This window comes from Rhea americana, unplaced genomic scaffold, assembly GCF_003343005.1.
Source record: "Rhea americana isolate MKP2758 unplaced genomic scaffold, rheAme1 scaffold_274, whole genome shotgun sequence".
Classification (NCBI taxonomy): Eukaryota; Metazoa; Chordata; class Aves; order Rheiformes; family Rheidae; genus Rhea; species Rhea americana.
Window position 1 is genome coordinate 55105 of NW_028186395.1, and position 27427 is coordinate 82531.

General features: G+C 46.7%; 1 protein-coding gene across 1 annotated transcript in view; it reads right to left on the reverse strand.

Annotated features, from left to right (window-relative positions):
- The window catches only part of STX1A (syntaxin 1A), a 101818-nt gene that overhangs the window by 13395 nt on the left and 60996 nt on the right, over positions 1–27427 (reverse strand). Inside the window, exons 6-7 of the mRNA XM_085308411.1 lie at positions 23428–23501; positions 4581–4689 (exon numbers count right to left, since the gene is read on the reverse strand). Of these exons, the coding sequence (XP_085164537.1) occupies positions 4581–4689; positions 23428–23501 (183 nt within the window). The remainder of the gene's footprint in view (positions 1–4580; positions 4690–23427; positions 23502–27427) is intronic.

Consider the following 27427-nt stretch of genomic DNA (forward strand, 5'->3'; position numbering starts at 1 on the left):
AGAATCAATAAGGTTGGAAGGGACCTCTGGACATCATCTAGGCCAACTCCCCTGCTCAAGCAGGGTCACCTACAGCATGTTGGACCGGGTTGCATCCAGGTGGGGTTTGAATATCTCCAGAGAAGGAGACTCCATAACCTCTCTGGGAAACCTGTTCCAGTGCTATGTCACTCTCACAGTGAAGAAATTCCCCCTCACGTYCAGGCAGAACTTCCTGTGGCTCAGTTTTTGCCCGTTGCCTCTTGTCCTGTCGCATGGCACTACTGAAAAGAGTTTATCCCCGTCCCCTGGACACTCTGCCTTCATGTACTTATACACATTGATAAGATCCCCCCTCAGTCTTTTCTTCCCCAGGCTAAACAGGCCCAGCTCTCACAGCTGTTCCTCATAGGGCAGATGCTCCAGTCCTCTGATCACCCTGGTAGCCCTATGCTGGTCTCTCTCTGATAGCTCCATGTCTCTCTTGTACTGGGGAGTCCAGAACTGGACGCAGTACTTGACATGTGACCTCATCAGGACTGAGTGGAGGGGCAGGATCACCTCCCTCGACCAGCTGGCAACACTCTTCCTCATGCAGCCCAGGATACCATTGGCCTTCCTGGCCACAAGGGTACATTGCTGGCTCATGGTCAACTYGTCATCCACCAGCACTCCCAGGTCCTTCTCTGCAGAGCTGTTTTCCAGCAGGTCAGCCCCCTGTCTGTACTGGAGCATGAAGTTATTCGTCCCTAGGTGCAGGACCCTGTACTTGCCCTTGCTGAATCTCATGAGGTTTCTCTCTGCCCAACTCTCCAGCCTGTCCAGGTCTCTCCGGATAGGCTGGAGAGTTGGGCAGAAGCCTAGAAGAGGTAGACTTTCACAGGTWGTGTAAAGCATTTATCTGGGCTCAGTAGGATATTTTTGATGGAATAAATCCTACAGCAATTCCAGAGATGAACATGCCATGGGAAATCTAAAGGAGCCTGTTTCAGTACCCAACCTACTCCGCACAGTTTGTTCAGCTTCTGCATCCCAGCCCAGCTCTCTGCACATAGTCAGTGCTCCTTCCTTCACAGGCCTAAGAAGCACTAAAGGACTTTCAGATCACTCAAGGCTCCAGAAGGGGATTTTGGGCCAGATCTACTCTCAGACAGTCCTGGTTCAAGAGTAGTTTGAGACACATCTATATCTTGCATTTCTGCACATCAATTAACCTGGTCCAGCATGGTGGGATAGAGGCCGATAGTGCCTTTGGAGACAACAGATTTTATTTYTGGATCCTCAGTCTCACGCAAAACAAAATCATTCATGAAAACAAACAGCCTCTGCACAGYACCTCCATGGCATCAAAGCTGCACAGTTGTCACAGAAAGCTCCTCGAAACCTCAAATTCAATTTCTCTAGGAGTAAAATCTAATTAGATTTAAGATGTTTTTCCTCGTAATGGACAAAATTGAGATGAAAAAATGAAAGAGTGCCACTTCCCATCACAAGCAGCATATGACATCCAGACTTCAGAGAGCATTAGCTTAAGGAAGGCTCCTAACCGCACTGACTCCAACACAAGGACATCACTGGGGGGATGCACGATCCACCTGGAACAGGGCTGGAGCAAGGAACAGTCAGAGGAATCTGTCCTGCTGTCGTGAACACGAGGATATACTGCATCTTGAAATCCTCCGTGATATCTAGTGTGTTGGTGCATTTTGAGATTGGAGTGAGCAAGCTGGGTGGACTGAGGGCACCTAGTAAGATTAGTACAGGAGCTATTCATTCTTTCTGCTGCTAGAAGTGGCATGGCCTAGGCAGGACATGGTGAATAGGTGAAGTTTGGGGAAGACCTGTAGCTAGCTACGCTTCAGCAGGGAGTATTGCTGTAGCTGTTCATTGCCACCTCTGTGCTGAGAGTATGTGTGAGGCCAGCATACGCTGAACCAGCATGTCACAAACATCAGACCTGGGAAGGGGGGTTGGAGTGACTAGCTCGCTTCCAGAGCAAGAAGCAGATGCAGTTCAGATGGAAAAGCTTGTCAGATGCTGGAGTGCCACCACAGAATAGCTGAAAAGTCCCTGATCTCTTATTTTCCAAATCTGAGTTATTTACTAGCTTCACCGTTGGAGCTCCTGCCGCTTCCTATCTTTGGATTCATCAGCTAACAGAGCTCAGGAATTTGTGCAATCACCACCTCCCAGAAGAGCTCAGTTGAAAAGAGTCTTTTCAAGACCACATAAAGCAGTAGGTAATGAAGATCATGGCTATAATGCTCAGAGAAAACAGTGTGGCTTTCTGTCCAGGAAGCACTCCTGACAAAATCCCAATGAGCTCATTGCTTTTGACAAGCTATTTTGCCAAGAGAGATGTTCTGCTTTCAGGAGACAGAGAAATCAAGCTTTGCAGAGGATCATGTATGGATCAGTACCTTCCCAGCACAGATCCCATCCTACTTCCTGCTATACGTGCATCCACTGCAGACCTCCACTTCAGAGGAAAAGCAGCTCCCTCATCACTAACCTCATCATCACTAACCACACCATATCTGCACCCAACAACTGTACCACAGCGAGTCCCAAACAACTTTTTCTTATGTGCTATCAGTGCTCTGTTGGGCATCACAAAACAGTCTGTTAGGGTGGATAAGGTAGACACAAATACTGCATAATTTAGGCAGAGGGACAAAACCCCTCCAAAGGCTGTGATTACAAAAACAAGAGAAAGGCTTCTTTCAGAGCTTCCCTACACATGATTAAGGACCTGGCTAAGTCCTTTAAATCTTCTCCTCTCTTAAAAAGTAGGAATAGGAATATCTTAAATACCTATTTACATTGTAAGACATTCTTGTGGCTGGATATCACCTAAAAAAATCGAGTTAACAAATTAATCATAGTTAGCTGGAGCACTGACAAGTTCATCATCCTGCTTTATATTAAATGTCAGGCTATTGTTGAGCCTCATGTCAACCAATCTTTCTCTTCAGTCAGTGTGAAACATTTTATTATTATTATACACCATGGAAATTAATCTTAACAGAGCAAAGATATGCACAGCCTAGCCTTCTTCTAGCCATCTACAAAAGCTAAGATACTCTACTAACATTCAAATTCACTGGTACTTGCAACTCGTGAAGGACATTTCCATATCTGACCTTTGGATACAAAGATCATCTTCTACTCTATTACCCATGCTGAGTCTTGAAAGACAGGCTTTTCCCAGGAGGACAAAGTATTCATTTGTTTGTGAGAAGAAAACCTGAACCACATTTCAGATTCTGACATTTTTATTACAAAGAACCCATGACATGTCTCTCCCTATGAGATTATCTTCAAAATCTTTTTTAATATATGCTTGCTTTGAAGTCTCTCTTGCCTGTTTGTTCTCCTACTTATGGTGGTGTTATAGGTCCTTTCTTGCTGCTCTGTAGGAAGATGCCCTGCTGCACCTCGCAGGAGGATGGCAGGGGACAGAAAAGTTGTACAAGAAGCCACCAAGGGAGACAGCACACCTAGAGCTGGAGACAAGAGCTGGAGTCACAACACTGCAAACAGTGGGTCTAGGTCCAGCAGCAGAGAGTTGCACAGGCCAGATAAGGAGCTGGAAGGCCATGCACAGAAGACCATAAGACCAGGACCATAGTGGATATGAGACCAGCAGCAGTGGACATGGACTGATGTCACAGAAACACACTGGAGTCAGCAATTTCCACTAGCTTGTTTGAATTCAAAATAGCTGCAAACAAGGAAGACGAAACTTCTTCCTTCTCTGTGCAGCGCTTAACCTCAAGAGAGTTTTGGTGGTTTGCTGGATGCAAGAGCATGTTGTCAGCCCTGCAGGCAAATCAATGCTTCCAGAAGCTAGAGGAAAGGAGATGCTCCCCGCTATGGTGCCTCACATGAGCCTGCCTGTTCTCGCATCACTGCYGAAAAGAGGGGTGAAGATGTCAGAGGTTTCTGTGAGAACACTTACCTCATGCAGATACTGGCTGGATAGAGCCAAGGGCCCTCAGTAAGACTCAGCTATCTGGCTTTCTTAAACAGGACAGCTAATACAGCAATAGTTGCATTCCAAGTATTTCTGCCTGCAAGCCACTGGAGTTTGGCAGATAGTTGTCCTCAAGCCATCCATGGCAGTAGAGCACAGGAATCATATCCAACCCTACACCTCCCAAGGCAGATCAAAGAAGGCACATTTCACAGCTGGCGCTGGGAAGCCATCAAGAAACATCCCTCAGCAGCCACCAGCCTAAATCCAGCAGCGAACAAAACTCCAAAAACCCAGCAGTTACCAACGAAGGCAGCAGCAGGGACTACCTGCTATGGGGCACTGGGAATCACCAACTTCACAGCTGAGGCAGACATATCAGCAGCACTCGCCCCATTTTTGCCATCCCAAAACAGGGGAATATCACATTTGTATCTCCACAGCAAGAGCCACATCCCTGTCATTTCAGCGTGTGCACACACAGCCATGGTGTGCTGGAGTTTTAACAAGGCAGCGCTATACAAATGCAGGAACCGTTCTCCTTCCTCAAGAACTTAGTCAGGGCTTTTACCTCCAGCTGGGCACAGCAGTTTCCCTGCCAGGTTTACCATCTGGTTTTACTCACTGATTTCCAGCTGCCTTTGAATCCTCCCTTTGCAGCGCTCCCTGTAGTCGGTCTGCGTGGCATTGTACTCAGACATCACTTCCACAAACTTGCGTGACAGTGTTGAGTGCTGCAGAGGGAAGAGCAACACACAGAGGTGATTTTATTATTGAGGAGAAATTTGTCACTGTTCAGGTTGAGGAATGCACAGGTCTGATCCACAACACCTCCCATGCATTAGCTGTTTCTGGGGAACCCCAAAACTTTTCTATCCTAAAGATCTATCAGAAGAGCTAAAAGATGCATGTCAAGCCCTCTACAGATGATGTAGCTCAGGTGAGTTTACCGTGACTACGACACACTCATCATCCAAGCCCAATCTGGTCCATTTCATTCAGCACCCAAGGAACATGCAGTGGCGGTGCCGGGAGAGCAGTGTGGCAAGGCTGGCGGCCAGCTCATTCACATCAAGTTGCAGCTCAAGCTTGCAGAGCCCACAGCAGAGCCCCAAAGCAGCAACTTAGGTCACTCCCTGCTTTGCTCAGCTGTGCTGCTGGGGACCCCTGGGACTTGGAAAGGGTGAAGGCTGGAGCTGCAGCAGTCGCACTCGCAGCGGGCATGTGCCAATAGATGGCAGTGCTGGAGTTGCCTGTGGGAACAACCTGGTTAAGGAAACCCATACTCTGAAGCCATCGAAAATGTATCCCTGGCTATTTTTACAGGGAACACAAATTTGACAGTATTTTATTGGTCTGTCAAAAGAAATACGTAATTTGCTGGTAGAGAAGCAGGCTTGGTGCAGCTGACAGACAAAACATCTCTGACCTGGTTTTGAACTGGCCTGTTACTGCAGAGAGTGGTTAGGGGACCAGGTAGCCAGAAGGTCTGTTGTTTGTCCCCATTGCAAGGGGCCTTTCCCTGACTGCCACTCTTCACCAAGGGCGTCAGGAGGGAGCCAGCTCCTCTGGCAGCCGGAGCAGGGAGGGCTAGGTAGGGGAAGACAGGGCTCAGCTGGCACAGAGGGAGCCCAGGAGGCCAGACTGTGCAGGCAGGGAATGCTTTGGTGGGGTGGGAGGACAGGGGCTGTCTGCAGTAAATCTCCACACTCTGGAAGCACAGTCCCACTCTACCTCCCTGGAACGGAAGTCTCAGATGTTTTCAGTGGCCCTCTACAGCTCTGCCCACCCATCTATTTCAGGAATTTATATAACAATAAAGCTCCTATAAATAGTTCTTTATAGCTTTTTTATAGTTCTTTTTAGCCCTTTGCAGATGCTAGGGCATTTTAAGCAATCTGGGATGTAGGGGTTGCCACTAAGCCACATATACCCCAGTATAGTGTGGGCTAGGGCCAGCACAACTCAGGCTTGCAAGCTGCTCACCCTGAACACAGGTCCTGCGGGGACATGCTTTGAGGACTGCATGCCCCAAAAGCTAACAGCTCACTGCAAAGCTGACAAACAAGGGCTGATGTCCACAGAGAGCAGCCAGCCATCAGCTTCATGCAGGGAACAGAGTACCCTCATCTCGTTAGGCTGCTTTCCTTTTTGCAAGGAAACATATCAGAAAAACAATCTTTGAATTAAACCTGACCAGAGTCCAGCTGAATATATTGACCATAGCCAAGCTCCCAYTGTATGCAGAGCAGGCTGGCACAATCTATGAGATCAGAAGCTCACCCACACATGAGCACCCAATTTGCGGTCTGACTTGAAGTTTGATCCAGTTCCTAGGCTAATAAGGGTACAGCAAACAGCCTAAAGATATTCCAGGAAGGTCAGGATAGAACATCACATGCAACCTACAACTAAATGATTACACCTTTCTCCAGCAATGTTGGCCCCAATTGAGCTTCCTGAGCAGGCAAATGTCCATGGAGGCAGATGATGCACAAGTGCCAGGGGAAGCCAAATCTAATACTACACCAAGCAGGAAATATCTGTGCATTCTTACAGTCCCAATGCAGAAGTAATAGTTTGTGACTGATGGGACCAGCCACATCTAACAAACAGGCCTGAACAGTCAGTATCAAACTCACAGACTAGAGACACCAGCACACAAACTAGAGGAAGCTGCGATCAGCCGATAGCATTGCAGAGCTTGGAAGAACACTGCTACCCATGGCCTCACTTCTGAGGATTGCTCATGCAGCTAAGCCCAGGAAGGAGAGAGAAAGACCAGAGAGCAACTGGAAAAATTAAGATATGGGGAAATGGTGGAGGGAGAAAGAAGAGGAGGTGACAAACAGAAAAGGGATAGGAAAAAAGAAAAAGGTGTGCTGGAAGGCTCCAAAAGAAGATGGGAAAGAAACCTGAGAGCAATGGACATGATGAAGAAACACCTGACTAGTATTCCCCCACAGGTTTCAGGATCACTGGCACAACCTGCAGCACTCCAGCAAGCAYAGCCTACTCGAGAGTTGAGACAAAAGTCAAAACCTGAGCTCTGCCCAGCTTTCCAGCAGCAGATTTTAAAGCTTGGAAGCAGGGAAGCCCCCCCATGCAGACAAGGAGAGGATGGGTGTCATGAAGGCAGCCTGCTGGTTCCGTGCAGTGGCCCTGCATGGTGAGAGGCACTCCAACCAAGCAGGAAAATGCCACAGGTGAATCCCCATGATTTCCTTCACTGCCGCTCTGCAAGGTCAAATATGCCTGATGCACAAACACATTCAGATGCCCCTACTGGGTGTCAGTATTTCCCAAGCAGCTCCAGTCAACACAGCTTCTATCCATATTTCCTAAACAAGGCACTGAGACATCTTAAAGATATATTTGCATTTGCTCTGTAGGTATTATAGGAAAACAGCAGCTCTATAATTATAGTAGAACCAAAGTCTCAGCTATAAAAGCAATTTTGTTCCTCATCTGCTTGCATATCTCACATAAAAGCCTCTGGAAGCTTCCGTTTCAGCAGGCACTCTCTACTTGAAAAGTGCCTGGCCCAAAACAGGAAGGTCAGAACAGCTCCTGATTTTCCTTAGGTCATGGTTTGAAATCCTGCAAAGACAGGATTTACAATGCAAGCAATTTTTGTTTTGCCTTTTCAAAGTTATTTTCCTAAAAAGCAGTTACCAGCTGAACGAGAATGAACTATCAACATACGTTGATTTGCAACCAAATATAGCCTTGATGTTGAACCTGATACTTATTTTTGCTTATCAGGTTACCACATCACATCTCTTCTACTTAAGAAGTTACTTAACTCAGAATTTATTTTTTCAGATTGTTATTTTGTGTTCCCACAGGCATTCCACATGTCTACAAAAGGCATATGATTTTGAAGGAACATAGATCTTTATAAAAAATTGGATTAGAAAAAGTATTTTAAATGTTTTTACTCATTAAAGCTCCTTGAAAATCCACAGTAAATAAAAAGCACAATAAAATATACCTTGCATTTAAGAGAGCTTCATTAAACACAAAAAGTATACTCCTGAATTCCCAGCTGGGTTTGCTTCATGGTGTTTGAACTAGTCCTAAAGAGGTAAGTATTTTCACTGCCCTGGCTACATAAATCAAACCCAGAAGCAATTAAGGCAAAAGCTATTCTGAATAACAGGAACCAAAAGTACTGACATTTTGAAGAATGTAAATATCAGCATTTGTTCTGTTATGAACTGGAAATAACTTTGATACTTATAAAAAGACTGAAATTATTGTAGAGGCTTCTGGGAGCAAGCATTTCTGGCAAATTTTCTGTGCTGAGGCTGACCTCAGGAGCTGCACACCTCCCTGTCCCATCTCTGTGTTTGAGACCTTCCTCCCCATCCCAGCCCCTTTAATCTGGTGCTACTTGTAAGCTCACCAAGGCAGGGTGCTTTATTGAAACTACTAATGTGACACAGGGACAAATACAGTGGGTTTAATGCGATTAATTTAGAATGTGAAAATGTATTTTTCTCCATGCAGAAACTAGCCAGAGTGCTCAGGGCTCGCTGAGCTTGGGACAGCTGCTGAGCCAACACCATGGATGGATTTGGGCTCCCAAGGGAGAGGCCAGCCCTATCAGCACCCTGGAAGCTCTGGCTGGAGGACCAGCCCTACCTGATCTGCCAGTGCAGCTGCTTCTATGAGTCTCACCGGTCTATTTTATTCTAATACAGCCCAGCCAGTGTAGGCAACCAAACAGCAGCTCATTGCTACCCCAGCAAAGTACGGGCATTAAAACAAAACTGTTCTCATGAAGTCTCAAGCAGATCTTACAACACTTTTCTGACTGGAGGAAGTGACAACAGGAAAGCTCCCAAAAAAGTTGCTCCTAATTTACAGCAGTTGAAAACAGTAGAGAATCAGCTCTTCATTTGTCCTTTTACTCAGTAATTAGCTCACAGTGAAGTCCTAATAAACCAGCAAAGCCATTGCTGAAGAAACATCTATGCTCATCTTCACAAGGACTGTGAAGATTGCTTAACGTAACATACATACCTAAGTCAGCTTGCCAGTTCAACCTGTCTCAACGCCCACACACACCATTGCTTTGCAGATGAACACTGGTTTCTTTAGGTTTCGTTCAAGACAGATCACAACGTCAGAATGTATGCTAGGAAGAGTTTTAAAACAACATTTTTGACACCTCTAGGAGTTCAGCCACTGCAAATTTTCCTTATAGACTGAAATCTTAAAATTAATTTCAATCCATATTGGTTTCTTGCTCCAGTCGGAAAAACCAAGTTGAAGTTAAGCCAGAGCTTACTCACAAGATGGCCTGTTGCAGGTATTTCAGCAGCCAAAGGAAGGCTAACAAAACTGTGGACTCACTGCTCAGTGGGGCTGGAGACATCATGACCAATGTTAAATTACTTCTTTTGTGTCAGTTTTCATCAGGTAAGGTTTGCCCTTGGGCCACCCAGTCCCCTGAACTTTCTAGTAGACTACAGCAACATGAAGCATTACCTGTGGGAGCAGGAGACAGACTTTGAGAACTCTTTAGCCAGTTGGACATAAACAGGTCCACAGGACCAAGTGGGACTCATCTGAGTGTGCTGATGGAGTTGGCCAGTGTCATTGTAACAACATTCTCCATTATCTTAAAAAAGTCATGGTGATCAGGGATGGTTCCTGAGGACTGACAAGAGGAAAACCTCTCACCAATCTTCTAGAAGGAAGATCTGGAGAACTACAAGCCAATAATCATCACATCGGTCCCTGGGAAAGATTTGGAGCAAATCGTCTTGAAAGGAAAAGAAAGCAGCTGTGAAAAAGCAACATGCATTTACCAGGGGCAAACTGTGTTGGACCAACCTGATTGCTTTCTATGATTAGATGACTGGCTATAGAGATGAGAAGAAAGCAGTGAATGTTGTAAGCCCTGGGTTTAAGGCCTTTGACACAGAAYCCCATAGTATCCTTATAGCTATTTTGGTGAGACATAGACTGGATAAGGAGTGGAAAACTGGCTGGACCGGCAGGCCCAAAAGGTTGTGATTAGCAGCAAAAAATCCAACTGATGGTGAGTTCTGGGGACTGATTCTGTGGACAATACTGTTTAACACCTTCATCAGCAGCCTGAGATAATAGCATGAAGTGCACTTTCAGCAAGGTTGTGGGTGACACGAAATCAAGGAGAGTACTGAAAGGCAGGGCTGGTATTCAGAGGGACCTTAAAAAGCTGGAGAAACTGGCTGACATGAACCTCACAAAGTTCAAAGGCAAATGCAGCATCCTGCATCTGGGAAAGGATGTATGCACTCAGACAGGCTGGGGGCCAGCTGGTTAAAAAGCAGGTTTGCAGAAGGCCCAGGAGTCCCGGTGGACAAAATTTGCCTAGAAGCCCTTGCCACAAAGAAAGTAATCTGCATCCTGGACCATGTTAGCAAGAAGGTTACCTCATACCCAGAGTGAGGAAAGGGATTATTCACTCCCATTTGGCACTTGTGAGACCACATCTGAAGTGCTGTGTCCTGTCAGAACTCTCTAAAACAAACAAGATAGGTTCCCAGAAGGGATATAGGGCACCAACACAGTCAGGGCTGGTGTACAGGACAAACGAGGGCAGGCTGACTGAAATGGGGTTTGGTCAGCAGAAGGAAAGAAAGCTCAAGGGGATCTTACTGCTCCCTACAACTACCTAGTGAAAAGGTGTAGAGAAGATGGAGCCAGACTCTCCTCGGAGGTGCACAAGGACAGACACAAGTTGGGACATAGAAAATTCCAATTAGATATTAGGGGAAAAAAAATCTTCATAAGGGCGGTCAAATACTGAACCAGGGACCAAGATCGGTTGTGGGATCTCCATCCTTAGGGGTGTTCAGAATGCAGCTGCACAAGATCCTGAGCAACCTGATCTGGCTGGTATCACGCTGGGTGCGGAGGCTGGCCCAAAGCCATCCTGAGATCTAATGTTACTCTGTGATTCCACTATAAGCAATAAACCCAGGTGCTAGACTTGTAGTCAGGCTATTAGCTTGTCTCTGCATGGACAGGAAGCCAAAGGGACACCTGCAATCATCCATAGTTAGTACCAGCTGGAAAAGCTCCAATGCAACCCATGGGGCAATGCAATGTGCACCAGTCAAGGATCTGTCCCATGACACCAATTCAAAACACCGAGTATCAGAGACAACATCAGTGTGAGCAAGGGTCTGGGATGTTTTTGCACTAACAGTATATTGCAGCCAGGGAGCTACAAATACAAACCAAAAGCAAAGATGATGGAGCTGCCCTATAGAAATGGTGGGATCAGCAGCATCCCAGACTTGGCACAGACGCAGATGCCTCAAGGCAGAGATAAGTCATTACTTTAACATAACCTTGCACCACACTGTTCCCTGGGTTAAGGTTACAACAGTTGCACTGGTACACATCACCAGATGCTCACAACCTGGGAGTGCTGCTCACCAGGCCTGCAAGAACTGTCATCTCCACTTATCCACCATGCACAGCTGACAGACAAAGCCAGGAAAACAAAAGTAGGACTTTGCCATTTTGTGCCCAGCTCTGCTTCCCAGCCTCCATCCCATCCTGTGCATGAGGGCATGCATACTAAGGACCACATACACCTCTGCACATGAGGTCTCAGCTCTGTGTCTGCATCCCTGAGATGACAAACAGTTGCAGGAGCCCATAGTCCGAGCTCCAACCAGAAGCCAAAGCCCAGAAATGGAGCAGTGAGTTATGTCATCCACTTTATCCTCCTGATATAGGGGCTCTGAACTGCAACCTGGAGGAACTCCTCTCCCCTGATTACTTAGGAAGCCTGGAGAAATGCTAAGAAATGCCTAAATTCAGACAGTACAAGAAAATCTCTCATCTGTTTGCCTAGGAGGTCCATGTTGGAGCAGAGCCCTGAATCTTGCTCTCACATGTGTCAGACTGACATCTGAACGGCAGGGCTTCAATCCCTTCAGCATGGGACAAATCTAAAGACTCTTCAGATTCAAGAGACCTGAGCTCCACAGCACCTCTGTGTGGCCACCTCTGGTCTCCTTGGATGCAGACATTGCAAAAGTAGTGTTGTCCCCTAGAAATACAACACACTGCAGCACACCACAGCCAAAACTGGCAGCCTTCAGACTCCTACAAGGTCACCACCAGCCTTCAGTGGAGAGGCAGCCTTATCACGCTGAGGGCACTGGGATTTGGGAGAGTGAAAAGTAGTAAAAAAAATCTGTATTTCCGTAGTTCCTACTAGAGAATGAAAGGAGAAGGAAGCTAAGAGCTCCCAGCTCTGTCCTTTGCCAAAARCATTTCCTAGGAGCTTAGCTTGAGACTTGACTGGTCCCTGTGGCTGTGCATGCCAGTGGGAGCCAGGAAACCCAAACACTCCTCTTTTTCCTACAGGCTACTCAGATAAGCTTGCGTCCCAACCCCCTGGCCTCCATCTTCTTGTTACCACCAGCCACCTCCTGTATTTGAGATGGCAAATGATTTGCAAAGGGCACCGTACAATGGGTACAATACAGAGCACAATAAAGAAGAAATTCTGGTGGTAGTATTACAGCATTGCTGTGAGCACACAGCAGCAACTGTGCATTTTGAGCTGTAAAAGGCAGAGTTTGTTTCTGGGAAGAGGTCTGCTAGTTACCACACATCCCACTGCCCCAGCTAAAGCACATCTGTCCCTGTACCAAGATCCTTTCCAGGGTCAGGGGAAAAGAAAGTGTGTGCCAGAAAAATTTCTCCTGCTTTGCTATGTCCTGCTGCACTATGTTCTGCTATTGGTTTTGCTATGCCCTGTGAAAAACATGTCCCAGCAAGTGCCATCCCCACTTGCTCCAGAGACACCTCTCAAGCCTTTCTCTTAAATCAGTTTTGTGCAGCACTGTTTTCCAACACTGACTCAGGCTCGGCCCCAAAAGCCTCTCATGGTTTGTGCAGGACCTGGATGACGTGCTGGACTCCTGTTAGGGAAGCTGTCTCTGCAGAGATGATTAGTTAGCATCAGCACTGTATCGATTAGACACTGACTGCAGCATAGGAGATCAAGCAACCAAAACAGCTTCACATACTGAAATGGAGACAAATGACAAAAAATGAAAATTCCACTGGCCTCCCTGCAAACTGCTTGAAGAGACTCAGACTTCTATTAAGCTATACAGCTGGATAAACCCTCCACCAAAGCAACAGGAGAGGGGCCTGGATTCCCACCCATTATCAACAAAGAGCAATGCTGGGAGTTGTAGCTTGCATTATCAGTTTAACTGTTCACAGAAACAAGATCTTTACAGAAGAACAAGGCATTATTTTTCTGCAGCAAGATGACTTGTTTATGTAACACCCACCAGTAAGGTCTAGAGGAGACAAAGCACTGGAACTTGCTCTGAAGCAAAAGAGGAGCAAGTTCTACAGTAAGCACTGCCAGAACAACAATTTCATTTTTCAAGATGCTGTTTTGCTGAAGGATAATCAGAAGATTGGCCGGCCCACAGTAAAAAATACACCACACAGCAACAGTGTGTGATGGAGCAGTTGGAGCTCTGCACCAACTATGCAAAAATCCCATATATGCTTTGGGCCCAGATGCGTGTGCTTATAAACATCAACCTCTCGCAACACAGCCTTTTCGTTTGCATGAGCTGCTGCAGCATGATTCCCTCCAGGCTAATGCCTCAAGTTTTGCTGAGGTCATGCTGCATAAGCCAGCTGCTGCTGCACAAAATGCCCTACTGTCCATAGGGTCTCACCATCATCCCTGATGGTTGGGGATGCCCAGGCCAAAATCTGTGCTGTTGGTTAGGAAAGACAACATGAACAGACCCAGAGTTCTCACTACGCCTGCAGGATCCCGCACCTCAGCTTCCGGGTTCCCATGGCCAAGCCATGTTCCATCCTGTAGCTGGAAAGAATAAGGCTGCTTAAAGCATGGAAATGAAGCAAAGAAACTCAGTACCAGAGAGCGTTGCAAGCTGCCCAGCAAAGCTCAGTGTGAGACTGTACAGAATGAAAGGTAATTTATTAAACAAAATTGGTTTCACTCAGACTCGTTCTTCTAGATTCCCTCGGTCATTCTGTCATGCCACAAACTCACAACTGCTACGACTGTGGCCAGCAGTGCTTGCGTGTGACATGGAGGACATGGGATGCTAGCTACCAAGTCTTCATCATGTTGTAGATAACTAGGCCTTGAAGTTTCTCAACTAGAATGGAACTAGAATGTAGTTCCATAACCATTGTAGCTAGCCATATGTAGCTAGCCATATGTAGCTAGCCATAACCATTAAGATAACAACAGGAGGTCTTCACTATCAGAACAGAAGAGACCTGTCTGACTCGAATTGTAAAACCGGTAAGCATGACAAACAAGAGGAAGAGCCAAGTCGAGACTTACATGGAAGTTCAGGTCAAGACCTATATGGAAGTTCTGGCAAAGAATTCAAGTAAAGGTCATGCTGGTGTTCCTAGTATGACACCTACCTGCAGCTAGAGACCCTCACGACCCCAAAAGACAGCCCCTCATGGACTCAATGTGCACGTGTAATAAAAATATATAAGTGAATTCCCAGAAAAGTAATGAATACCCAAATTAATTGGAATGAACAGGTATGAGGTATATCAGATACAAGCTCAACGATTCTTGGTCTCAGGGGGCGTATTGGGTGGAAGGATCCCCTACATCCCCGGTGCCTATTAAAGAAATGCCTCCTTCTTAATGCTACATTGGTGTTAAGGAGTTTTATTTCCTGTTTTTGGTAACACTCACAACTCCTGCATTCTTAGTGACTGGCAGCCATAAAATGAGTTTTGGATATGTCTCTGGTACTTTTTAGGAGCTGACAATGATGGTGGTCTGCTCCTTCAACCTGTCCTGCATCACAGCCATTAGGCAGCACTGCTCATTTACAACTACAGAATGATTTAAATTGGATAGGACTTTCAGAGTTCCTCTTGTCTCCTCTTCTGGAGTCTAGTGGTTTTCCATCTGAAGGGTCCTTAGAAGCTATGTGTATCCATGCTGATACCCTCATGACCTCCTGGTTTAGGTGCCACCAACCTTCTTCTGCCATTCCTTTTGATGCTTCCACATGCATGCTTTCATTCATATCATCTTAATCTTTCTATTACCTGTCTCTACAAGAAAGCTACATGCAGTGCAATAGGACAAATTCAGACCGGACAGGGGTCCTGTAAGCCAACAGGGTCTGGCTGTGGTGCAGAAGGGCTGCCGCTGGCCTGTCAGATTCTGCTCCCTGTGGCAGGGACATGGGACACTGCCCATCTCCTGGGCAGCTGTTCCCAGATGCACAGCTTCTACATGACTGAAGAGCTGCAAAATCATTCCTGTTTTCATGAAGCATCACTGCAAATTATCGAATGACACCACAATCAATCAGCTGCCTGCTAAATGCTGATATCTTCCCTGCTGTGGGAGGGCAGGGTACACTAGGAAGCAACAGTCCTTTGCATCTTTCTTAAATTTCGAGTCTTCAAGCACAAAGTTATCAGACTAACTCACCCAGATCCTAGTGCAAAGAAGCAAACAGGAGCAAAACACTGAATGCAGGCTTCCTACAGAGGAGGTAAGGCTCACACTGAACAGCGAGGACGAAGAAGTGCTTGTGCTGCTTCTCAAGGCACAAACATTTAAACAAGACCTCTGTGGCAAGGACCAAGCAAACGAACACTCCAGAGAACAAAGTCAAAACAGAAAACTGCGTGGGGAATCAGGAGCAATAGGAACCGCAGGCTTAGCAGGCATCTTGGGCCACACAAGCCCAATTCCCACCCACAGCAAGATTATTATCACAGCATGACACAAACTGATTTGCACGGTTTAGGACAGAAGTGAAGTTTGCAGTCTATACATGAGACAGGCAATTTGGAAAATATTCTAGGAGATGACAGCTACAAAATTTTAGAAAGGGAGAAGCAATGAAAATGGGCAACAGGCCATGTACTTTTGCAGAGGGCAATTCTAAAACTGGACCCTATGCTGGTGAATAGCAGTATCTAACAGTCAGTCAGGGCTTCAGGTGCACAACCATCAGAAGCTTGATCCTGAGGCCATCAAGTACTGCAGAAACAAATTCACCCACTTTCAGCATCACCCAGGTCCCCCCCAAGGTAGTAGGTACCCCAATATGGGGTAGGGATTACATCCTGTGCTTGAGAGTGCCCTTGCAGGCATTCTACCAACTGTGCAAATAGCCTTTGGCCTATGCCCTGGGGCTACACCATAAGGCTGACACTGAGCAGCCACAACACCCCGGTCTCTTCTGAAAAGGCCCAGTGTTGCCTGCTACAAATGCAAATGGAGCTCTTGGCCAGTCTGAAGTCAAGGTGCAGTTCAGGCTGCCTGTAGGGAAGGTAAGCACAAGGTGCCAAACTGGGCGGAGGTATTAGGGGACACTCTACACCAGCACTGGGAACTACTGCAGTTGCAGGCTAGTCCCGAAAATCAACTGGAACTGAAAGCATCTGGCACTGCACACACAACACTCCTTGATCGGCACGCACCGCCCCTCCTTGTCAAATCAGCAAAGCTGAATATGAGCAGCTCCACACTGTTAACATCTCTTCAGTGTGAATTCTTTATGAGCCAGTCAGGAAGTCCTATTCCTCAAGGGCTCAGTGCCTGACCTTTCAATTAGAAATGGAGAAATCCACCCCCAAAGAGCAGGACCTGCTGTTCCAGCCGCCTCTGTAAAGTAATAACAGCTCAGCAATAAAAGACTTAGGTCTTTTAAAGAGCACATCACCAACATGTGTTTTCTCACAAGTCATCTTAGAAAGCTTTTACATGTTTATTAGAAAAAAAGTGGGGTTAGGGAGAGAAATGATTTACCGCTCCAGCAGTTATATGGTTCATTCCTCTGTAAGGATTAGAGTTATGTTTGTTTGTCTCTCTCCAGGTAAGACAGGGAGCTCCTCCATAGCAAATGACACACAGACAACTGGAAAGCACTCATCAAACCATTCATGCAATCAAGCTTCTAACCCTCCTTCTGGGACACAGCCGATCCCAAGCTGTAAGATAACACTTTACTTGAAAATCACTTCCCCACAAAAACAAATCCACCTTTTCAGTCCATTACTGAGTAGTATGGCCAAGTTGTACCACCCCTAAATGAAACACTTTTCTTTTGCTCTGAATACTCTTTCTAGAGGCAAGTTATGTTCTCTGCATATAGTGCCACTTCATCAAACTAAACTGGTTCAACTTTTAGAGCTCAGGCCACAGTTCACCAACATAGGGGCTCAGTAAAAAAAAATGCCTTAGTCACAGAATCAGAGAAGAGGCAAAGGTTGGAAGGGAGCTCTGGAGATCATCTAGGCCAAACCTCCTGCTCAAGCAGGGTCACCTACAGTATGTTAGACATGGCTGCATCCACAATGGCACATTGCTGGCTCATAGTCAACTTGTCATCCACCAGCACTCTCAGGTCCTTCTCTGCAGAGATGCTTTCCAGCAGGTGGTAAGCTGTGCCTCCTCAGCAAGTTTACTGATGATACCAAGCTGGGAGGAGTGGCTGATACAGCTGAGGACTGTGCTGCCATTCAGAGAGRCCTGGACAGGCTAGAGAGCTGGGCGGAGAGGAACATCCTGAGGTTTAACAAGGGCAAGTGCAGAGTCCTGCACTTAGGGAAAAATAACCCCATGCACCAGTACAAGTTGGGGGCTGACGTGCTAGAAAGCGGCTCTGCAGAGAAGGACCTGGGAGTGCTGGTAGATGACAAGCTGACCATGAGGCAGCAATTTGCCCTTGTGGCCAGGAAGGCCAATGGTATCCTGGGCTGCATGAGGAAGAGTGTTGCCAGCAGGTCAAGCGAGGTGATCCTGCCCCTCTCCTCAGTCCTGGAGAGGCCTCATCTGGAGTACTGCATCCAGTTCTGGGCTCCCAGTACGAGAGAGACATGGAGCTATCAGAGAGAGTCCAGTGTAGGGCTACGAAGACGATCAGAGAGCTGGAGCCCTCTGAGGAACAGATGTGAGAGCTGGGCCTCTTTAGACTGGAGAAGAAAAGACTGAGGGGGGATCTTATCAATGTGTCTAAAGTACCTGAAGGTACACCTGAAGGTGTCAAGGGGATGGGGACAAACTCTTTTCAGTAGTGCCATGCGACAGGACAAGAGGCAACGGGCAAAAACTGAGCCACAGGAAGGTCCGCCTGAACATGAGGAGAAATTTCTTCACTGTGAGAGTGACATAGCACATGCTGTAGGTGACCCTGCTTGAGCAGGGGAGTTGGCCTAGATGATGTCCAGAGGTCCCTTCCAACCTTATTGATTCTATGATTCTAGGTCAGCCCCAGCCTGTACTGGTGCACGAAGTTATTCCTCCCTAAGTGCAGGACTCCGCACTTGCCCTTGTTGAACCTCACGAGGTTCCTCTCCGCCCAATTCTCCAGCCTCTCCAGGTCTCTCTGAATGGCAGCACAGCCCTCAGCTGTGTCAGCCACTCCTCACAGCTTGGTATCAGTAAACTTGCTGAGGAGGCACTCCATCCCCTCTTTCAGGTCATTGATGAAAAAGTTGAACAGGGTGGGACCCAGTACTGAGCCCTGGGGGACACCACTAGCCACAGGTCTCCACTGATGATGACCCTCTGAGCTCTGCCTTTCAGCCAGTTCTCAATCCACTTCACTGCCCACTCATCTAAACCAAACTTTCTGAGCTTATCTAGGAGGATGTTATGGGAGACAGTGTCAAAAGCCTTGCTGAAGTTAAGGTACACAACATCCACTGCTCTCCTCTCATCTACCCAGTCAGTCATTCCATCATAGAATGGTTAACCATGATTTCCCCTTCGTGAATCCATGCTGACTACTCCTGATCACCTTCTTTTCCTCCTTGTGTCTGGAGATGACATCCAGAATGAGCTGCTCCATCACCTTTCCAGGGATGGAGGGCAGGCTGACCGGCCTGTAGTTGCCTGGTTCCTTCTTCTTGCCCTGTTTGAACACTGGAGTAACATTGGCTTTTTCCAGTCCTCAGGCACCTCTCCTGTTCTCCACAACTTTTCAGAGATGATGGAGAGCTGCTTAGCAACAACATTTGCCAGCTCCCTCAGTACTCATGGGTGCATCCCATCAGCACCCATGCATTTGTGGTCGTCAAGTTTGCCTAAAAGATCTCTGACCTGATCCTCCTCAACCAAAGTAAAGTCTTCCTTTCTCCAGACTTCCTCCTTTGTCTCCAGTTCCTGAGATTCTTGAGGGCTGCCCTTATCAGTAAAGACTGAAGCAAAGAAAGCATTCAGCAACTCTGCCTTCTCTGTATCCTTCGTAACTAAAGCCCCCATCCCATTCAGCAGTGGGCCATTTTCCCTCGTCTTCCTCTTGCTGATGATGTATTTGAAGAATCCCTTCTTGTTGTCCTTGACATGCCTTGCCAGACATAATTCCAACTCAGCCTTAGCCTTCCTCATCATATCTCTTCATATTCTGACAATATTCTTATAATCTTCCCAAGTGGCCTGTCCCCTCCTACGCATTCTGTGCACTTTCTCCTTCTGCTGGAGTTTTGCCAGGAGCTCCTCAGGCATCCATGCAGGTCTCTTGCCTGCTTTGCCGGACTTTTTTCTGCTTGGGATGCTCTGCTCCTGAGCTTGGATGAAGTGATGTTTGAATACTAGCCAGCTCTCCTGACCCCTCCCCCCCCCACCTTTCTTCTAGGGCCTGAATCCATGGGATTTCTCCAAGCAGGTCCCTGAAGAGGCCAAAGTCTGCTCTCCTGCAGTCCAGGATTGCAATCCTGCTTATTGCCTTGCTTCTTCCACGCAGGATCCTGAACTCCACYATCTTGTGGTCACTGCAGCCAAGCCTGCCCCCAACCTTCACATCTCCAACCAGTCCTTCTTTGCTGGTTAGGACAAGGTCCAGCAGGACACCCTTCCTCATTGGCTCCTCCACCACCTGTGTCAAAGTCATCATCAGTGCTCTGCAGGAGACTCTGGGGCTGTTTGTGCCTAGCTCAGCTGTCCTTCCAGCAGATATCAGGGTGGCTGAAGTCTCCCATGAGAACTAGGGCCTGTGATTGCGAAGCTACTTCCTGCTGTCTGTAGAAGGCCTCATCAACTTCTTCCTGGTCAGATGGCCTGTAGTAGACACCCACAATAGTGTCCCCCATGTTAGCCTGCCCTTTGGTCTTCACCCATAAGCTCCTGACTGCCGCCACCTCCACYCCCAGGCAGAGTTCAATGCATTCCAGTTGCTTTCTCACATAAAGAGCAACTCCACCACCTCACCTTCCTGGCCTGTCTTTCCTAAAAAGCACATAGCCATCCATGACAGCAGTGGTCACACAAGACAAGATGACAATCCAGTACAAACTCACATTGCTAGATCCATTTTCCTCTAAAATCTGAAAGAGTTAATGATATGCCTGTAGGTGCAGTATCAGGTACCACTTACCCTCCTGCAACTGGTGCAAGCAGGCATATGGGCCAATACTGTGTTAGGGTTGGGTAGCCCAATCACCATCACATGCTTGTGCCTGATCCAGATAAATCTGCACTGTTGGCTGATGCAACAAAGGCCATGTGTGTTCAAAACTGAAGCCACAGCCTCAGTCCCTCCTGCCTTCAGTCATTTTTTGACACCATTCTGAAGTGGTCTGCAATACTGAGATGTCCAGGACATGCACAATTGCATGGATTTGACTTCAACACAAAGTCTTTAAAGCCATGTCACATTTTCCCAAAGCACAAGCCATTTAGGAATCCAAGTATTGGTTTCAGAAGCAGTTGAGGACTGTGAGTAACCATACCTTATGAGACCTCCACACATCAGTGGTCAACCACTTCTGAATTACCTGAAGATCTGCTAAAATGTCTCAAGCTGCACAAGTAGTGTGTGATGTTCAGTCATCTTCARTTGCTCACCCTTGTGTTCTTTTCCCTCTTCACTGACTCCTAGGCTTTTCCAGGTACTTTGCACTATTTTCCCCAATGATGCCTGCCTGCTGCTTGCCTGGAGAAACTTTTCTTTTGACACTTTCTCCTAAGTAGAAAACAGCAACCAAAAGAGTGCAATCAAAAAGGTCATTGGCAAGACTGACAAAGTCTTTCAACTAGCATCCACTACATATTTCACAGAGATGTTTGTGACCTGCCCTCATTCTCCAGTTGCCATAAGGCCAGGACACAAGGGGTGCCCACAGGGACTCCTGCAGTGATGCAGTCAGCCTTCCCAACCCTAGGCCTTTTCACCTTCACCACAGGCTGTACCAAGACATCTACACTGAATACATCCCTTTCATAGAAAAAAAGGGCTTGACAAAGAATGAGCTATAATAAAGGAAGCATTAGAAAAACAGCTAGATTAAGTGGCAAGAAGTCACCAGGACAACAGAACAGTTCCCACCAGGTCCCAAAGAATTCAGGAACAAAAAGTCTGGGTTGCTTATAAAAATATCTACTTTTCCACTGCAATCAGCTGTTCCTGTGGAAACACTCTCTACAAGAGAGTCCAACACTTCCTTTATCAGATATTTCTAAGCTATTTCTTGATTTGGAAGGGGGATAGTTAGTTAGAATTATAGGTAATTTAGATTGGAATGGACCTTGTGAGGTCATCGAGTCCAATCTACTGCTCAAATCAGGATCAGCTACTTTCAATCACAGTCTTATTGTTTACCTTTCTGATCATACAGTTTTCCTCTGGCTTTGCTGAGGATAGATTCCCCTTTTCCAGAGCATTCCTCCTTGAAGGAAATGATCCTTGACTGTCTCTCTGTGTTCTCCTGCTTTGGACATCTACCCTTTCACAACTAGGCTGTGGTACACTGTTGCAAATCAACACTGAGGGTAAGAGTTCCTGTATTCTGGCCTCAGAGACCTTCATAATGATCCCATAGTTCCCCCTTGTGCCCTTGCCAACCTGAAGTTCACCACGGTCACTACCATCATTGTTATTTCTTGGGTACCATTTAAACCAAACATCCTTTTTCCTTGCATACTTCGACACTCATTCATTTAAAAACAAGATACATCAAACTTTTTTCTCAGTGTGGCCAGCTGTCAGCACTGTGCTTGCTGCAGTAAAAGACTGGAGAAGTACTGAAGATGCAGCATGACCTGGCACTACCAAAGGCCCTAGTTTAAAAAAAAAACGTGTAAGGAAGATAAATCAAAAGCTTCTTCACTTAGATCAAGCAATACTCAAACTAGTTGCTTTATCGACCACCTACCAGTCGCTGTTCTTTGTTTTACTGGACCTTTACACTCTAGTGACCATGACTGCATGACACATTTAAGTCTAAGCCCAGCTCAGAGCTCCAACTGGGCTCTCAGGCAGAAACTTAAATTACACAGAGCTCCTGTAGTGGAGGAAACATCTCAGGGAGTTCATACAAGCTCAAGGACTGTACTTTCCTGCTCTTCCATCTCTATCTGTCATGGAGCCCATTGTTCCTTATGTTTCTAGTGTGCACTGTTGAACTTACCAACAAGCCTCATCTCCTTCAACCTCTATCTCTTCTAAAGCCAACATGGCCCATCTCCCCATTGGTTACAGACAAAAGTCAGAGCAGCACATCCATTCATCAAAACTGAGCATAAAACACCAGCCTTAGCACTTACTCAGGCAGTGGAAGAGGAAATGCACCCCTTCTTGCAAGAATCTCATTAACAGAATTCAATTCAGCATGTAAATCTCATATAACATGCTCAGTTCTTACATCCACTTAGCTGTATTCTCCTGAAAAATCTCAGGTAATAAAACAAGTCTCTCTCTACCTCTAAATCCATGGGATAACCCCATGAGAAACTCATCAAAAGCAGTTGTAATCAGTGGTTTCACTTGAATAAGAGGAAGAATTGCTTCAGCCCTAACATTTCTAATAGCCTAACATTTCACAGTCTGCAAGGCCAAACTGATACCTGATGGAGGGACAACCAGAGCCTCAGCAACGAAGATTTCCAACAGACTACAGGTCTGCACAGTATAGTCTGAAAGATTATCCATCATCTTAGACTGACATTTTAAGTAAGTTACCCAGCTGCATCAGTAAGCCTTGGTCTCAATTATGAACTAGTAAAGTGTCTTTCTAGGCACTTTGGAAACACAGAGACACTTCAGGTTTTAGAATATATTGCAGAACAAAACTCTCCACACAAAACTTATATTTTACAGGGTATTTTTTGCTCCAGTCAAAATCTCCTTTAGGCAGATGCTTAACATAGATGAGTAGAAACCTGCATACCTATTTATCCAAGCAGATGCCTTGATGGGCATGGGACAGATTTCATCCACACTGTCCTCTTTCACAAGATCCTCCTGGTGCCCACACTCACATTACAGATCCTTCTGGTGGCCGGCTCTTTTGTTGACCCATTTGGAATCATGCTGTATTACTTTGTCCAGTATTTTCAAACCAGAGTACTTCAAAGCTAAGCACAGCCTTCCTTTCCTATCACCTCCTGGGATCCCTCAGTTGCCAAAGTTTGCTTCTTCCCTCCTACTGCTCCTAGTGCCATGCAGACAGAGACTCACCTGAGTTTTCCTTATCCTCAGGTCAGCAGATGACCTATTCAGTCCTTCCTCTTGTTCAATACTCTGTTCAATACCTGGTTGGGGTAGAAGGATATGGATTATTTCAGGCAGTTTAAAGCAGAAAAAGATTGCTTGGCAGAGTGATTTTAGAAGACTGAAACTTGTGAATCAAGGAGCATTTGGCACTAACCAGAGTCCCACATTCCATGGTCTGTCCTATGTTTCAGCCCAGACTGGCAGTAAAGCACTGTTTCATAAATACAAAGCAGTCACTCCATTTTTTTAACCTGCTTCCTCTGCTTTTAACAGGCAAGTAATTAGTTATTCAGACATGAGGAGTCTATAACTCTCTCTCTAGAGGAACATCAGGGGGCAAAAACAAAGCGTAGGAGTTGAACACCCAGGACAGCACCATCTGCATCTCAGAGATATGACTGTCACATGCTCACAGACTGGTATATGTCCGTCTTCACCACCAACTCCCACAGTTTTTACCCAGCTAAGAGAAGGGRGTGAGCAGTCCTCCCCATGGGATTCTGCCCACCCAGGCTAAGGTGCAAAGCAGTTGTTAATGAACACTTGGTGAGGTTGGAGCATTAATCCCTCTGCAGGCACTCTTTTCTTTGCGTTCCAGCAGTGCCTGGCCACAGGTTGAAACTCAGTATTGTCCAAGGCAGCACCAGTCATTGCTAGGTTTGAAAGCAAGAGCTTCAGCAGAACTGATGTAACGCTTAGATCTGACCTTTGCACTTTCCAGTATTCAGACAAAATGGAGCTCAGTGTTATTCTCTCCATGTGAAGAAAATGCAGAGCTAAAATGTCTCTGCAAGATATGAAAGCTCAAGACTGCTCTAAGGTCTGTAAAAATAGTAGGTTTGCCAGCTGCCTCGCCCTGCACAGGGGGAAAGACCTGTTAACTTTAACACACAGGCTGAAGAGACTGTGCTATTCATTCCAGTTGAACAATTCTCTGTAGCAAAGCAGAGATTTGTTCTTTTAATTATGCCTGGTAGTGCAACTAAGTGAATTTAATTCTTCACTTGCTCARACACCAAAAATCAGAGCATGGACAGGAGTGCTGCCTTGGTCACTGTCCCACTAGGGTTCTGATGGGGAGACAGCACATCTTTATAAGGCAAGGAGGGTTGGCATAGGAACAAGGCAAGGCAGATCTCCTCACTGCCACCTCAAGACATGCTAATTCAGAAGTGTCTCTGCTACAAATTGAGCTCTAAGATCCAAGTCTCCTTTTCCCTGGCTCCACTGAGCAGCCAGCTCAGCCCCTCGCCAGAAGCCAAGCGAAGATATCCTCCAGGGGAGATGCAAGTCTACACGTAAGCTGACCTGAGCTGGAGGCATTCCCTGAATTAGGCTAAAAAGCCTGATTTCTGATGCAGCTGTCTCTGCAGTTCTCTGAGCCTGGCTGTCTCAAGGCAACTTTTGCACCAGAGCTTGACCCACGCTTGACCCACACACCTAGCACTAGGTACAGGTTTCTACCTCAAGTTACAGAAGGAAGCAAGGGTTTCCTTCCATCCTGGAGCTGCCAACCATCTCCACACCATAATCCAAAGCATGAGAGCAGAGATTGGAGTACACTACAGCCAAGGGGGCACCTGTATTTTTCCTGTAGAGTGGTTAATAAGAGAGTACCTTCTTGAAGACATCAGCAGTAGGGAAACTTAAGATAGATTGTATGGGCCTGGAGAATACATCACAATGCTTCCTGATGGTGTCCAAACAGATAATACGTTCTAGCAAAGCAGAATACAACCAGAGAAGTACCAGAGAACAAATTTTACATTACTTCTCATTTTCTCCTAGAAGGAAACAGTCTGTGTCTAGGAATTATCTAAAAGGTCTCATCCCACACAGACAGACGGCTATGGTACTTCTCACATGGATCCCCCAGATTGGGAGAGTGCACTGGCTGCTGTCTGCATGGCATATTTCATCAGCAATTGGTCTTCCTCAACACTTACCATAAATTGTTCCCTGTTCCTAAGGAACAGTATTGGCAAACATTGTACATTTATGATAATTAATAAAATCACATTTTCCCAAGAACCTGGTAATTAGAATTAGCCACTGCATGAGCAATTCCTCTCCTAGAGAAGTCATTTCATTGTCAGCAGATGGTGTTTTTGATCATTCCTGACTGTTTTCTTTCATTGATCATGCTGGCCATGAGGAAACTTGGGACAAAGTACGAGTACAAATATTCTGCTGCTCCAGGTAAATACAAAACTTGTGAGTCTTTTCCGGGACACGGAAACAGGGCTCAGTCTGTCTTGAGTGCCTAAAGCATTCAGAGTGCCTTAAAAAACACAGAAAACAGCTAGGAAAAAGGATTTTGTTTGGCACAAAAGCATGGAAAACAGTAACTTGTGGGGAGGAACCAGCAATGCTCAGCTGTACTTTCAGTGACTGCTGTGAAGTCTGAAGTCATCACAAGAGATGAGGAAGTTGGTGCTATGGGCTCCGCTTGGAGAGGACAACAGGAAGGCAGCTCTTTGGAGTCCCCTATAGAGAGGAACATTGTTCAGTTGCTTTGTGCAGGGTGAGTTCCCAAGGTGCTCTGGATCCTAGCTTGCAAGCATTCTTACAGTAGGGCAGGCTAAAACCCTGTCTCCATGTTGACACCAGGGATTCCAGTATGGCCAGTCTCCCTCTCCAGAAGGACTCTGGTCCCCAGTCTATGGAATCAGCAGGCTGTGCACCTAGGTCTGCTTCCTGAATTTTTCTGAGAATATGTCAGGTAAACAGAGAGCCTGCCTGATGTGTGTGGCTGGGGTGCAGAATGAATCCAGCAGTGGTCCAAGCTTTCACCTCAGTACTGCACATGCAGCAGGCAGTGTCAGTAGAGATGCTGCAGCAAAGGTTGTGGCAGCTTCTTCTCTGCTCAGGACGAACCATGCTCCTGCAATAAGCTGAACCATAGTAAAAAAAAATCCTGCACTAAGAGTCAAGACTCACTGTCAGCAAATCCAAGACTGATGCATTCTGGACAGAGGGTGGCCTAGCTTCTGCCTGGAGACACTGCAACCTCAACTGAACATGTCCCCATACTCCTGGAAGTCTGATCTCCAACTCAAATGCTCCCTGACTCCCTCACCAGCACGGCCTCCTCTGAGTGCTCCAGCACACCTCAACCATCCTTGGGTCAATAGTTGCATTGCTCTCGCTCCCCAGCTGTCACAAAGATTGATTCTTCTGATAACGGAAACTGTTGGTCATGCTTTCTGAGCTCTGTCCTTGAGTCTCCTACAGCAGATACACACCAACAAAACAGAGCTTGATGACGAGATACAATAATCTTCCCTGAGTCCCTGGCTCCTTTCTCCTGCTCTACCAACCCCAGAGCCTCGAATACTCTACACCAAGCCTCCATGTCAGCGTAGATGAGAGGGGCAGAAGACACTGCTGCCCAGGCTGGAGCGGCTGTCTTGCCGACACCAGATCGAGGCAGGCTGTACTGCAAACAGAAAAGCCAGAGAAGACGAGAAATGTCAAACGTGGAGCAATAAGAGGTCCATTCAGGTGCTGAAGCCAGGCCCTGTACCCACAGAAGAGCAGCCTGAGCTCCAGCACACTGCAGAAACAGCCAGCATAAGTGCATAGGGCTGCAGAGGAGCCACGTTGAAGTAGGAGGGTGGTCATTCTTCAGACAAGGGCCCCTTGGCACTCTGCCTGCTGGAGAGTGGGCTGGGACACCCACAAGACATGGCTTCATTCTGCTCACCAGAGAATATCCAGCTTTTCTTTGAGGCTTGCAGACAGTTTGTCCCAAATTGGCACCTTTTCAAACGTTTAGCCCACTCAATCTAGCTCCTCTGGCCATACTGCAAGTTTGTTCAGGGCCAGGGCTCACTGGGAGAGCCTCCCCCAGCCTCCGGGYCCTGAGCCAGGCCTGCTGCACAACTAGCCAACTTTGCAACTAACTGGCTCATGCCTTTGGCAGCAGCAACTGCCTGTTCACAGCTCACCTCGTGCTGATGGC